Source organism: Micrasema longulum, unplaced genomic scaffold (assembly GCF_059751315.1).
Source record: "Micrasema longulum isolate JH-2025_06_02 unplaced genomic scaffold, ASM5975131v1 h1tg002692l, whole genome shotgun sequence".
In the NCBI taxonomy this organism is placed as follows: Eukaryota; Metazoa; Arthropoda; class Insecta; order Trichoptera; family Brachycentridae; genus Micrasema; species Micrasema longulum.
Window position 1 is genome coordinate 142,902 of NW_028279825.1, and position 14,179 is coordinate 157,080.

Below are 14,179 nucleotides of genomic sequence, written 5' to 3' on the forward strand. Positions count from 1 at the left end.
ACAAAATTTAAGAACAAATAATAACAAAATAAAAATACGTAAAAAAATTAACACCATCTATTTTATTTTTATTTATTTGACACTTTATATACATATACAATATATATACATACATATAAGGGCGGGCATATTGCCTTAAGGCAATTTCTTTCTACCTACCCAAACCGTTTAGTTTGAGAAAACTATAAATACATGAACATATTGAATCTTACAGTTTTATACAAAAAATAAAAGCAAAGATTAAAAAATATATTTGTATATATAAAAAAAAAACATTATACTATGATGAGAGGAGAGGGGATGGGAAGGAAAGAGGAGGGATAAAGGAACAATTTAAATATTTAGATAGTGACATTTCAATCTTGACTTAAATGTAAATAAAAAACATTAGTGGGTAGATTATTCCACAGTCGAGCGGCTACTACTGTGAAAGAGGAAGCAAGAAAATGAGAGCGATGACAGGGTATTAAAAGGGTTCTCTCGTTGTATTGGGCGAATTCTTCTAATGTTTCCTATATGTATAAAGTTTTGTGTTATTTGTTGAGGCTAGCACAGAGACATGCATATTTTGTAGGCCCAATTTTTTAAAATTCTGTTTTTACTGGCAATATTTCATTAATCCCAAACTTTCAAAATTTTCCTTGTTTTAAAAAACACGCACTATCCTAAATTCAAACTAAAGATATTAATAATTTTTTTCTATGAAATATTTTGTTGCCCTTTCATATTTTAAGGAATACTTTTATGATTTTTTATATTTTTTTTCAAATGCTATTTAAAGAGTTTTGTCAGTAGGCATACAGATGATATAAAAAAAACAATATTTTATATCACCTGGACAGGTCACCTGAAACGTAAGACTTAACAACTTACCTTCCATTAAAAAAAATATATTAAAATACGCAACGGTAGGATATATGCTAACTTTGTTTTCTTTTTTATATTTGACTTTTTGTGCTGTTACATGTTCGCTTAATTGCCATACTTACTAGTTCTTTGCTCGATGTATTATTATTGCGTTTTTAAAATTATTTTTTATTTCTAACTTCTTAAAATCATTCTTATGTTGTTGAAATTCCATTTGCCGATGCGTTTTGAAGCTGCAAGACTTTTTGTGATGTTAGCTATCATATTATTTTTATCATATTATGTAAATGTTATCAACTATCAAATATCTAAATTTAGTAAATGGGGTCTAGAATTTCAACCGTCCATGCGCTCAGTAGCTGCAAGACTTGTTGTTATCTTAATTCTAATTTTATAAATTTGCTTTTTATTTCATTTTTAAAATATCACTTAAACTCTTAACTTCATTGTCAAATAAAAAAAATAAAAATGTAAATAGGGGCTAGATTTCTTATTGTCCATGCGCTCTGTAGCTGCAAGACGTTCTGTTATTGGAGACGAGGAACTAGAATCCCAACCGTCCATGCGCTATGTAGCTGCAAGACGTGTTGGGATATTTATTTATTGTACAGCGCCCTTGAGGTGATTTTCACAAAAATGGCACTATATAAATTATCTAAACATTATCATTATTATATTCGGATTTCCTAAACAATTCTGCATTAATGGCTTGTACATTTTTACACAAACGCCACAGAAATATCACTCCAGCTGAACACACAAAAATATGAATATCCGAAGATATTTTTACTAAACTACTAAAGAAGCAATTAGTTCTGTTTATTTTTAACTACGAGAATGAACTCAAGGGGTGACCTTAAGCTTTCAACATTGTATCAGGAATAAGGCAAGGTTTCAATTCAGGCCAAAGCGTATTATATGCAAAAAGATCAACTCGTTGAAATGTAAACTTCCCTGTCAAAAATGAAGTATTATGCTAACTTTATCTGTTAAAATGTGTATTTCCCACTCTGTTGTATTTCCTTCCCACCTTTTAAATAATAAAAACTTAATCCTAATTTCGGTCCAAAAACTCCCAAAAATGAACTGTTTAGCAAACTAGTTGTAAATATTTATGTTTCTGTCCCCTGTTCAAAAAACGTTGTATACAATTCACCAGTCTTGAAGATGCCTACTTAGGCGAAAGCGCTCGTTGGTCAATATAATAAAAATTAAAACTAAACCAAGAAGTTTCATTGATAAGTTTATTTATAATTTTATCATAATCATTCAAGAAACTAATGGTCAAAACGTAAAACTACTTCTTTCAGGAATAGTTAAGTCGCCTTCTGTTTGATGCGCGTATGCGGTTTCTGGACTGTTCTTAATTCTATGCCTGTTCATACTACTCCATAGATATAATGAATTGTTTATCAATAATAAAGTTGAGTTATACATCAAGATGAACAAACTGTGCTCGTATTATTTTTATGAAAATGACCATTATCCAAAAATCTTCCTTCAAGGATCTATGTTTGGATATATACTAGTAGCAAGAACTTTTGAGGACACAGGTGGAATCGGTAGCACTCTTCTTCAGGTATCCTGCCTTGCATTGGCAACCCTTGGGCAGGACTTTGACCTTGCACTTGCTGAAGAGTGGAGACTGGCAGGTACCACCAGGGCAGGGATTTGGGGAAGACACTACTTCGGCGTTTGGGTCCTTGCAACCTGGAAATCGATCACGTTGTTAAAAACAAAATAATACTATGATACAGACATACTGCTAATGAACTCATTGTACTGTATAAAATTGTAAACTCTCTTTTTGACGTACCAAAAATACTTGAATTGATTAATTTTAGAGTACCCGCTGTCAACACTAGGAGTACTTTATTGTTTCATTGCTCCAGTACTTCTTCCAACCAACAAAACAATTCATTGATACCGAGACTGCATAGTGCGTAGGTTAGGCATCACTTATGGAACGGCTGCAGACATTCTGTCCAATTCTTTACCATCTTATAAGTCCACAATATCAAGTTTATTTGTTGCTGCTCGTCAAACTATTATTGAAAATTCAATTCCATAAATTAAAAAAAATACTTATTTGTTTATTTTTATAACCTTATACTTGTTTTTTATTTTTTACTATTATATCCAATTGCATTATAGTATTGGCAAATACGCATTTCAGATATACATATTTTTATTTCTTCTTTTTTCGCGAGAATACATTATGCTTGCTTGTTTATTAATTTAACTTAAATTTGTCTTTCTTGCTTACCGTAACACTTTATTTATTGTTTGCTTTACAGAAATTATTTTATAAGCTTATATCTTTGCATTTTTTGTTTATATGCTTACTGTTTTTTCTTGCATACCTTTGTTATTATTGTTTTTTTTACTTTGTAAAACTTTTTATCATATCCTTTCTAACTAATTTCACATATTTTTTATGTATATTCTGTGTTCATTATTTAGTATGTTAGCATGTGTTTCATTTTTATTTTTTGTATATGCCTTTTAGGCGTTAATGAACAAAATAAATAAATAAATATTTAGTTGACTAATATCAGTATGACTCTCGAGAGGCTTAGTTAGAAAAGGTTTAAGATTAGATACCCATACAAATTATAATGCTTAGATGGAATATTGAATTTTACGAGGGTTGTCCAAGAATTAAAGGCCTTTATTCGTTTTTGAAATGCTGGTGTTATTTCTCAAGGACGCACCAGCTTGTAGCACGACTTCTCCCTTCCGAAAGAGTGGTAAAGCGGCGACATATTTATAAATACCCGACACCTGCTCTTTTCTTACCTGTATGAAACTTCGAAAACCAAATGAAATAGTTATTATTTGTCACCTAGAGTCAGAGTCTACTTTGAACTTGATTAAACTTTGTTAAAGCAAAGACGATTTCGGTAAAAACGCAACGCTTAAAATTAAAACCAAAATAAATTACTTTGAAAAGGAAGATCCCATCGGTGTGGAGTTTTGCCGCTGTTTTCCAGAGGGATAAGAAAAATCATTAAAAAGGTCAATCCATTTCACCTCCAATCTCTAAGTAATCCATTTTTTTAAAGGAATAACCCGCTAAGCCTCTATTTTGAGGCTAATCAGCAGGTGGGATAGAGGGGATATGGAAGGAAGTAACGAAAAATACACCACAACACTCAGACCAATTGAGAAAAAAATCCTTCTTGGATATTTTTCTTGCAATTGGCGGAAATTGAACCCGCGACGCCAGTTTCACAGTTGGCCGTCTAACCAACTGAGCCACGGCGCCTGGCATTTACGCTGTGACATTGCAAAATTGAATATACCTGCTGTCGGGGACCAGCATACGCTTCGCCAGTAAGTCTATTATACAAATGGTTTTGATGAAAAAAATAGGGTATGCTGAGATGTGCTCGTTGGATGTATAAAATGGTGACTAACGCAACGCGCACAATCAAAATTGTGTAAAAAGCGCCATGGTTTTCCAACCAAAACGAGGCTGTGACTACTGGCGCAGTACTGTCTTGATAATTTGATGTTCTTCTGTGATACGTATTGTTTTTCTTCTGTTGATTGAGTGCATGTTGTATAGGGCTAATTATTCTAATGTTTTCTATATGTATTTGGGTTTTGTGTCGTTGTTTGACTCGTTTGTATAACTACGTTCTTTTTCCTTTTCGAGGCGGGATCTGGAGCGTGCGGCCGCGGTCCCAATTTGAAACTAACACTGTATGCCTCCACTGTCATACTGGGAAATTAGAAAAAGGTGATTGTGCTGAGCATGTGTATTTGATTGATCACAAACTGACAATACTGCAGTGAGGGGTACAATGGAAGCTTTTAAAGATTCTTTGTTTTGTTATTTTCGTGTTCGATTGATAGTGATATGCGAAACTGAAGGAAGACACAAGTCTTTATGAACCGTTTCGGGAAAGGGGTAGATGTTTTCATTGGCGCAGAGTGATTGCTTCGAGATTGACTAGTTTTAAGGACGGTGGCAGCGGAGTTTTACGACTGGTGGATGCCATAACTCATCAAGTGCGTCAGTTGTAACGGAGTGGAGAGTTTTGACATTATAAGACGCTTCTAGAAGACCCTATCACTATTCAGCAATCTAGCTTCTTCCCATATCAATCCCGCGGCCTTAAGTTTCGCCGAATAAAGCCGAAAGATCGTCATCGACGGTCTTCCAGGATGGTGAGAACCCGTAGGTGTTCAGAAAAGGTAACTTGGGTTAAGGCTCTCCTGAGGCATCCGCAGTACGTGTCTAAGCCAGGCCCACGGCTGCACCTTCAGAACCCTCGCTATAGGAGATTGCTGCGTCCGATTTGGAATTCAATGTTATAAATGAAATAAAACCGCCTTCGTAGTATTCTCCGCAAGCACTTACTTGAAGTTATGAGTTTTGTTAAGGTACCAAGATTTGTTTCCATTTAGAATTAAGCTGACATTATACAAAAATTGAAAATGTTTTGGTAATAAATGTGTTTAATTCTTCGATAATTTTCGCATATTACTCCATGTAAGGACATAAGTCATAAAAACAAGACAAGGGTCATTAAAACACGTCCCTAAATATTTCATTTCTAGTTCAAAACTTACATTTCTCTTCTTTGACACATTCTTTCTTATGGTTTCTGTAGAAACCGGCTTTGCAGCGGCATGCTACTGGGCAGTTCGGTGGCTTTGTGCAACTTTTACTCTCTCCGGCAAACAATTGCTCACAGGTTAAATCCGCACAGGTGGCACACGAGTCCACTTCCTCGTTCGCACCGCACTGCAGAGCTGAAAAAATGATTACAGGAGATAAATACTAAATTCAAAACAGGAGTGCTAGACACGAATCAAAGTATTGCGATGTTGAAATGGCGCTGGGCTGGTCATTTTGCTCGTGCCTCAGATGGACTAAGGTGGACTAAATGCCTCCTATGCAGGCGTTCTCGAACTACTACCTGAAATCCCAGACGACCTCAGCTCAGCTGGAGAATTTACATTGTGAGGCATACGGGAACAGAGTGAATGCAAATACCCCAAGGCAGTTTGGCATGGAGGAAGATGGAGGAATCCTGCGTTCAGGAGTGGACGGCTAAAGGCTGAGGAAGAAAAATACTTGTAAGCAAATTGATCAATGCTAAACCGCAAAGATGGCTCCTGACTAAAAACACTGGCTGAGCTTTTCTTTCATCATCATCAAATCGTCATTCCCCTTTCATTAATTATTAAAATTGAGACTAAGACTCCGTTGTGCACTGCCAGTTTAGCTTCACTCGACATATTTTTATTAGCAATTACTGTGCTAAGTACGTCGTACATTTTTTTGCCCGCATTCACTCTCCTTTCAACATCTTTTTCTACTCTTCCATCTCTTGAAAACATGCTTCCCAGATGCACAAATTCTTCTACTCGTTTGAGACATTCGTTGTTTACATTTATTATGCAGTCAGTAACCTCACTTCCCTTCCAAATACCATAAGTTTTTACTTACTTTCATTCATCCCCAATTCGCTCTCCAGGCATACATCATACATTCTAGAGACTATTTTTGCAAATCCTCCTTGCTGCTTGCTCACAGGACTGCATCATCAGCATACAACAAGCAGCTTACTGAAAAATTATCAATTTTTGCTCCAAAACCCAAACATTCTATTTCTTCCATACAGTTGTCCATGTGTAGAGTAAACAACCATGGTTACATTACACATCCCCGTTTCCCGCCTTTTTACATTGCAAACCATGATGGGAACCCCCATTAACTTGTAGGATTTTTTAGTAGGAAGATATAAACAGCGATAATGATTTTAAAATAAATAAAAAATATTTTATTAATTTTCCCATAAACATGGTAACGATAAAACATTATTATTGAAAGTCGAATATAATGTTAAGCTGTACATAATTGCTTATTTTGACAATTCGCCCCAGTTGTGTTGCGGCATAATATGACAAATATAACATCTTTTACTTACTAGGCTTTGGTACGCACTTTCCAGTTTTGTCCTTTACGTAACCAGATTTGCAATTTGATGGGTTAGCAGGATCAACGTTAATATCTCCGACGCAAGGTTTGTTCTTCGCTAAAATCAAACACACAAATAAACAAAGATATACAGAAATTGTATTTCTAATAGAGTCGATAGCTGTAATGATGTCTACGCAGGGCAGCACTTACAAACGCTTTTATCAATAGAACTGACGGCTGACTTCAAAAATATGAATACCATCAAAACTCTTTATTGCTCACTAGTTCAAACCCATCTAGAATACGCTTCTCCTATTTGGTGTCCATTCTACAGGACTTATATTGACCATATCGAGTCTGTCCAACACCGTTTTCAAAGAAAAGTGGCATGGCTGCTCGGATTACAAAGGGGTAATTATTTCTATTTTGAAATACAGCAATCTCTTAATCTGTCTTCATTGGAGAGACGTAGAACTGAGATGGACCTTGTTTGCATTTTCAAAATACTTAATGCTATAAGTGATGTCCCATCTCTCTTGCAATCAATTTCTTTTCATGTTCCCAACAGTGTCACCAGAAGTCAAAATCTGCTACTTATAAAATCTTCTAAGAGCAACTTTTGTTTTTATGCCCCAATGTCCGGAATGTGTAGATTAGTCAATTCATCACACGACTTGAAATTCTTTGGGATAGATCTTCCGGCTTTTCGTAGATTTCTTCGCCACTAAAACAGTGTGGGATGAAGTTGGATTGGCATGGTTTAGCTCGAAGTCTTATCTCTTTCGTTTTTATGAATATATTGTATACCATTATTTTTTTCCCTTGTTTGTCTTTGCTACATAGTTTTAAGTTTCTTGCATTTATGTTTCTTCATGTAACTGTTGTAATTGGCTTAGAACATATATATATAAAATAAATAATCGATCAGACATCACTATTGGGACAGGTAATGTTCTATTTTGGGACTCGTAGGTTGAGAAACAATGAAGTACTGCCCATCGTTCAGCATAGAACAAACTATGGCCTGAATTCTCCAATGACCCGTCTTTGTCGTATTGTTTACTCGAGACAAGACCATCTGGACTTTTTTGGTTTTAGTTTCCAACGATTTAAACGAGCACTAAATAAATAGTCCAGATCTTGTCTCGATGCCCCTTATACTTGTCAATGCTTCTTGAGGTGGCGATTGAAAACTTGCGTGGGTATTATTTGACTGAATCGTTGGTCTGTGTTAATTTTGCGGGGTGAGAAAAGATGCGTTTGCGCAATGATGGCAACTGCGGATAAGAACAGTATGCGGCCAAACAAACCACAGCAAACAAAAATCCTAACTTTGGCAAGTCAGGAAAGGGAATGAGGGATAGTAATCCCAATGCTATCATAGTATATATAATTATATATATATATAATTAAGGGTAGTGTTTCCCCTTTTCGGTGAGCACAGCACTTTCACTATAGTTATTTGGGGAATACATAGATAAATGTGACGGTGCGGCGGTCAGAAAATGTAAAGGTGTGCGGATGCGGGCAGATGATTAGTTGACAGAACAAAATTATCAAGAGAGAAAAAACGAGATTGTTGATGTTAGTTGCTATGGATATGGAAAATTGTTCTCATAGTAACCGTAACTACCCATGGCCATAGAGACGTGGAGAATAAATCAAACAGTGGAAGTTAGGAAATCAACTGGCGGCCCATCCAGCCACACAACACTCAATCCCACCCACCACTCGCGCAACCTATTTAACATTTTTTAAACATGTTTTTAACTGTTCTTATATTGTAATATTTATCCCTATGAAGTGTAGAAATGGACAATATTCGTAAATAAATAGTTAATGTATAGTGTGATCACTAACGGGGACATTTGGCAACTGGAATGCAGACATTTTGGTCGTTCCTGGCAAATCCCTCCTTGCAGTAACACATCTCGGTGCACTTTTTGTTGATGATGTTGCAAGGTTCCCCCAGCTTGGCGCAAGTTGTATCGCAGGCTGAGCCGCAGCTGAAGAACTCGTTGGGACCACATTTCACTGGGAAAATAAAATATCAGTTATATATATCCCGCAGAAACAAAAGACGGTGGTAGCACCTCATGTACTATTATTGTGTATTACACATTAACAAGGCTGCTATGTTAAATTTATTTGCTACCTACTGAGCCTTGGTAAAAATGCTGTAATTATCCTACTGTGGGTAAAAAAAAAATCTCTCCGGCTCAATAACAACTGAACTGTCAGTGAATGAACACGTGATGTTTGATATTTCCAGCATGATCTAACAGTTTAATTTACAATAAAAACCATCATGCCGTTTCCCCGTAAGGGTAGGCAGAGAGGATAGAACGCCACAACACTCTATCTTTGCATGCATATCTCGCTTTCTCTACATTAATATATCTTCTTATGCACGCGCGCTAATTATTCCGACTTTTGGAATTTGTAGGATTTGGTCGTGCCATGTCTTTCTCGGTCTTTTTTTATTTCTGCATCCATCAACATTCGCACTGTAAATATTCTTAGCCATTCTTTCGCTATCCATTGGCTCTGCATGTCCAAACCAGCGTATAGCTTCTTTTATTATTTTGTCGATAATACTTATCTCAGTCTTACATAATGTACGAATCTTAACATTTGTGCATCTATCGTTCATAGTTTTACCTCACATTTGCCTGATAGATCGCATTTCAACAGCATTCAGCCTACTTTCATCCCTGTTTTTCCAAGTCCATTCTTCGCTTCCATACATCAGGGTCGGGACCGGGACTCCATTGTAAACTACTAATTTTAGAAACATCACAACAGGCCAGGAGGCCCAATTACAGTGGTGAATTACATCACAGAACACGCATTTTAATTTTTGTGTTCTCACCGGGAATCGAACCCGGAACCTTCCGTGTGTGAGTCAAGCGTCTTGACCACTACACCACGGAGGCCGCCAATTATGTTATTTCAAATACTTATATTTCTGCTCATAATTTAAAATGTGAGATTTTACTGCCGCAGTTTTTTTGTTAAATTTATTATCTAATAATCTTAAAAAAAAAAAAAAAGTCTTTATAAATAAAGATCAATGTACCAAAGTTTGGTCTAAATTTTAAGAGGCGTAATCGGCCGGTCTTAAAGTAATTACATTTTTGTTATAATAATAATAATAATGTTTGGATAATTTATATAGCCCCATTTTTGTGAAAATCGCCTCAAGGGCGCTGTACAATAAATAAATATCCCAACACGTCTTGCAGCACAGAGCGCATGGACGGTTGGGATTCTAGTTCCTCGTCTCCAATTATGATATATCACAATTATGATATATATATTTTTTTATTTAATTTAAATCTTAAAGTAGGGCACACATATCATACATATTGTTATGTGTGTTCTAATAATAACATTGCAAATATATTTAATTTATAAATTGTTTATCACCTATGTCTTGACCATTATTTTAAATTTTGATATGTTTTTTTCTTCATAAATATTTTTTTCCATTTCGTAATACTTTTTAATTGCTTTAAATAAAATGGAATTTTGTGACTTTGCCTTTTTCCTAAATGGAAGTCTAATTTTGTTCTTTTCTCTAGTATTGTGATCGTGTTCATGCTGGTTCCGATCAATTTTTTCCAAAATTCTGTTTTTTATTAGAGTTTATAATTTTATAAACAAATATCATTGTATTGTAAAATATTCTTTGTTTATATGTTAATAATTTCATTTCATTTACCATCGACTTTACCCTCGTATATATGTTTTTTTTTTCAAAATGATTCTAAAGGCTTTATTTTGTAATACAGTTAGTTTATTTATGTTTTCTTTGTTTGATAAAAATAAAATGCTACTACAGTAGTTAACGTGTGGTTCAATAATTGCTTGCTAATTGCTATATATGAGCTAGTTAAAGAACGTCTTGCAGCTACAGAGCGCATGGACAATAAGAAGTCTAGCCCCTATTTACATTTTTATTTGACAATGATGTTTGGAGTTTAAGTGATATTTTAAAAACGTTGTATAAAATTTTTAAGTATGTTTTATAAAAAAACTTCTTAAAAATTGTCGTTTTTATTTAATTCATTGTTATTTTACTTTATTTAATTAATTGTGCGATTTTGAAAAAATAGCGTTTAAAAGTGGATAATTCGTATGTTTTTTTTACTTTTCATGAGACTACAGCTTTTAACAATTAAAGCAATTCCTCCGGTTAGTATTATCGTTTATATGCCTACCAGGTGTCTTTTTCTCAACGCATTTTCCCAAGCTGTCTCTACAGAAGTTCGTATTGCACCGGCATTGAGGTTTGCAAGTCAGGTCTGCCGGGGCACTGGACGCGCAAGGCAGAGGAGTGTCCTTGACGCACCGCTCGTCCACGCAGCCGGGGCAAGCGTCGTACGTCTGGTTCGCATCGCACTGGAAAGGCTGGGCTGGAAAAGCAATGAGTTTAATCATTCAAAGGAAGTAGCAGTGAAAAAAATTGTTAAATAAGAATCAGCCAAAGCTTGCGCATTAAAATATTTCATTCACTTAAACCTCAGAGTAATAATGCGTCAAATTATAAAGAAGTCCTAGCATTATGTTTCATAGAACGCAAGCGATGTTGGTTAGCAACAAATTGGCGGCCATTTTGTTTGTTTGACAACATACGCATTACGGTTCTATCGGATGCTTTTGTCACTGTGCTTGGCTTTGTTTGTAAATAACTTGGATGTTTATGTTATAATAAATAAAAATCGACTATGGTGAATTGCAATATGTTTGGTTGCAGCTGTAGGAGCGTCAAAGCTGTTAAAGGAGTCAGTTTTCACAGGTAAATGTTTTGTGAAGTTAAAGAGCTGAAACCTTTATTTATGCGTCATCAAAATATTGTTGATAAATTACCTGATCCATGAAGAAGTATAGAAATTGAAAAAATAATATTTTCAGGCGTTGCCTAGTATGTAGGTGAAATACTTCAATTAGATGAATCTCACCCGCATAAATAAAGGTTTCAGCTCTTTAACTCCACAGACATCAACAGATGAAAGAATTGAAGGAATGTAGATGTTCAAATATAGGCAGAATGGTGAATGTTACACAGTGTGTAAAGTGGCCACTTAAACCAGCCATTGACAGGTCATAAGCCCTGTAGATGCCTAGACTTCTATATTACCTTATCTTAAATGTTCTTCATCTCTGTTGTAATATGTTAATATAAACAGCTCCCCAGGGAGTTGAATCCAGTCCTTGTCTACAAAAATTTGGACAAACTCAAAATATTGTTCAAACATTTTATGTTTATGAAGGCTTCGTCCAAACTATGCTTAAATTTCTTGGTCAAGATAAATTTACAAGAATTACTAAAAATTATAACTAAATGTACTTACGACATTGTCTGATGTCAATGCATTCCCCTGCAGAATTCCTTTTAAAGTTTTTCTTGCATTTGCAGGCCGGTGTACACGTGCTCGGCACGCCGCACTTGAATGTTTTTCCTATATCATCACAGGACTCGGGAGGACACGGATTGTAGCAAAGGTCGAGTTCCTGGTTGCCACCACAAACTAAAAAAGACATATAGCTGTTGGAGAAAGTCCAGAGAAGCGCAACAAAAATGGTAGTTTCTTTAAGAAATAAATCATACGAGGACCGCTTAAAGGAGCTTGGGTTAAGTTCACTGGGAGAGCAGGCAGCGTGGTGACTAGATCTTAACTGAGCAATATAATGTACCCGAGTTGAAATCGATGTTCACTATGAATGAAAACCGCTATCTCAGGGGTCATCCAAAATAAAAAAATTAGTTGTTATATGTTAGAAAACAATGAGTTAATGTTTATAAATCGTTAGTGTGTAGTAGTGTAGTCATGTTTCATAAAACAGTGGAAAAAAGAAGACTATTTATTTAATAGCATTGTTTTATACTTTATTTTTAACAAAATATTTGACAAATAGTGAACAATGGAAACTAACAAAAATAGTGCGTCTGTAACCTTAAAATCATAAAATTTTATATGAATCCTTTAAAAGCGTTCAAGAATGCATCAGTTTTTGACGCGAACGTACCTAAATTTTGCTATTTAGAACACTACACCCATAATTAATAAATTACAACAGTGCTACTAAAAGTGAACTGACATTTATTGATAAATACATAATATTTCAAATATCTGCCTTCTAATAACATACAAAATTATCAATCAAACTGCTCATACACGCGTTTGTGTAATATTCATGTAAAAAAGTGAATTTGAACAGGAATGTTGCGTCTCATAAAACGAAATAATACGGACCAAAATGGACACCAAGTCATCGGAACAAAAGGAATAATAGTACTACACACGTGCGTTTCCAGAAACTATCTACCAGCCAGCGGGCCACATGGCGACGATATCTACCCACTGTCTACAAAAGCTTCTCTTCGGACATCTATCTCCCTTTGTTAACCATGGAGTTGAAACAGTGTTTGATTTATTTTGTTTTTTATTGCTTACTTCTTGGCATGAACACTTGACCAATTTACTACTATACTCTATTTTTTATAAATTTATTGATATTGTTTTAACTTTGCTGGAATTCCTCTCGTCCATGCGCTTTGTAGCTGCACGATGATTGGTTATCTAGCTTTCATATATCAACTTTAAAATACCTAAATTTTGTAAACGGGGTCTAGAATTCCAATCGTCTATGCGCTTAGTAGCTGCAAGGCGTGTGGTAATCTTACTCATTTTTAGTATTCATATTATTATTATTATTTTATACACTAAATTTATTTGTCAATTTTTAAAATGTGTAAATGGGGGCTAAATTTCTAACTGTCTATGCGCTCTGTAGCTGCAAGACGTCCTGTAATCTAGCTCCTATCTGTTATAATTTTTGATTGATCTTAATTAAAAACGAGGAACTAGAATCCCAACCGTCCATGCGCTCTGTAGCTGCAAGACGTACTGGGATATTTATTAATTGTACAGCGCCCTTGAGGTGATTTTCACAAAAATGGCGCTTTATAAATTATCCAACTATATATATATTGCAACTAAACACTGCATTCTTCTTATGCAACCCCGGGAAGAACTTCCTGACAAACCGAGTCATAGAGAAATGGAATGGCCCAGTGCTAGTTCAGTGAATGTTGACTAGATGCACACAGCAATGTACAATGTTTACTAACCACGTACACTTGATATACACGCATCAGCTTTATAGCTGCTAGTGTATTATTAATAATAATAAAATAACGAATTGATCAATTACACAGCTTAATAAATTTGTTCTGTTTGTTGTACGCTGATGATGCAGTTCTTTTATCAAGCAGTAAAGAGGTTTTGCAACAAATAGTCTCTAGAATGTATGATGTACGCCTGAAGAGCGAATTGGTGATACACGAAAGTCAAAAACGATGGTATT

At 35.2% G+C, this 14,179-nt stretch overlaps 1 protein-coding gene across 1 annotated transcript; it reads right to left on the reverse strand.

The window, feature by feature from the left end:
• Positions 1-2,093: 2,093 nt before the first annotated feature.
• On the reverse strand, positions 2,094-12,367 carry LOC148271739 (zonadhesin-like). The gene is made up of 6 exons (XM_088240999.1): positions 12,163-12,367; positions 11,029-11,223; positions 8,666-8,839; positions 6,813-6,920; positions 5,449-5,631; positions 2,094-2,577 (listed from the first exon to the last, which is right to left on the reverse strand). The coding sequence occupies exons 1-6, from the start codon at positions 12,350-12,352 to the stop codon at positions 2,393-2,395; spliced, it is 1,035 nt and encodes a 344-aa protein (XP_088097125.1). The 5' UTR covers positions 12,353-12,367; the 3' UTR covers positions 2,094-2,392.
• Positions 12,368-14,179: the final 1,812 nt, after the last annotated feature.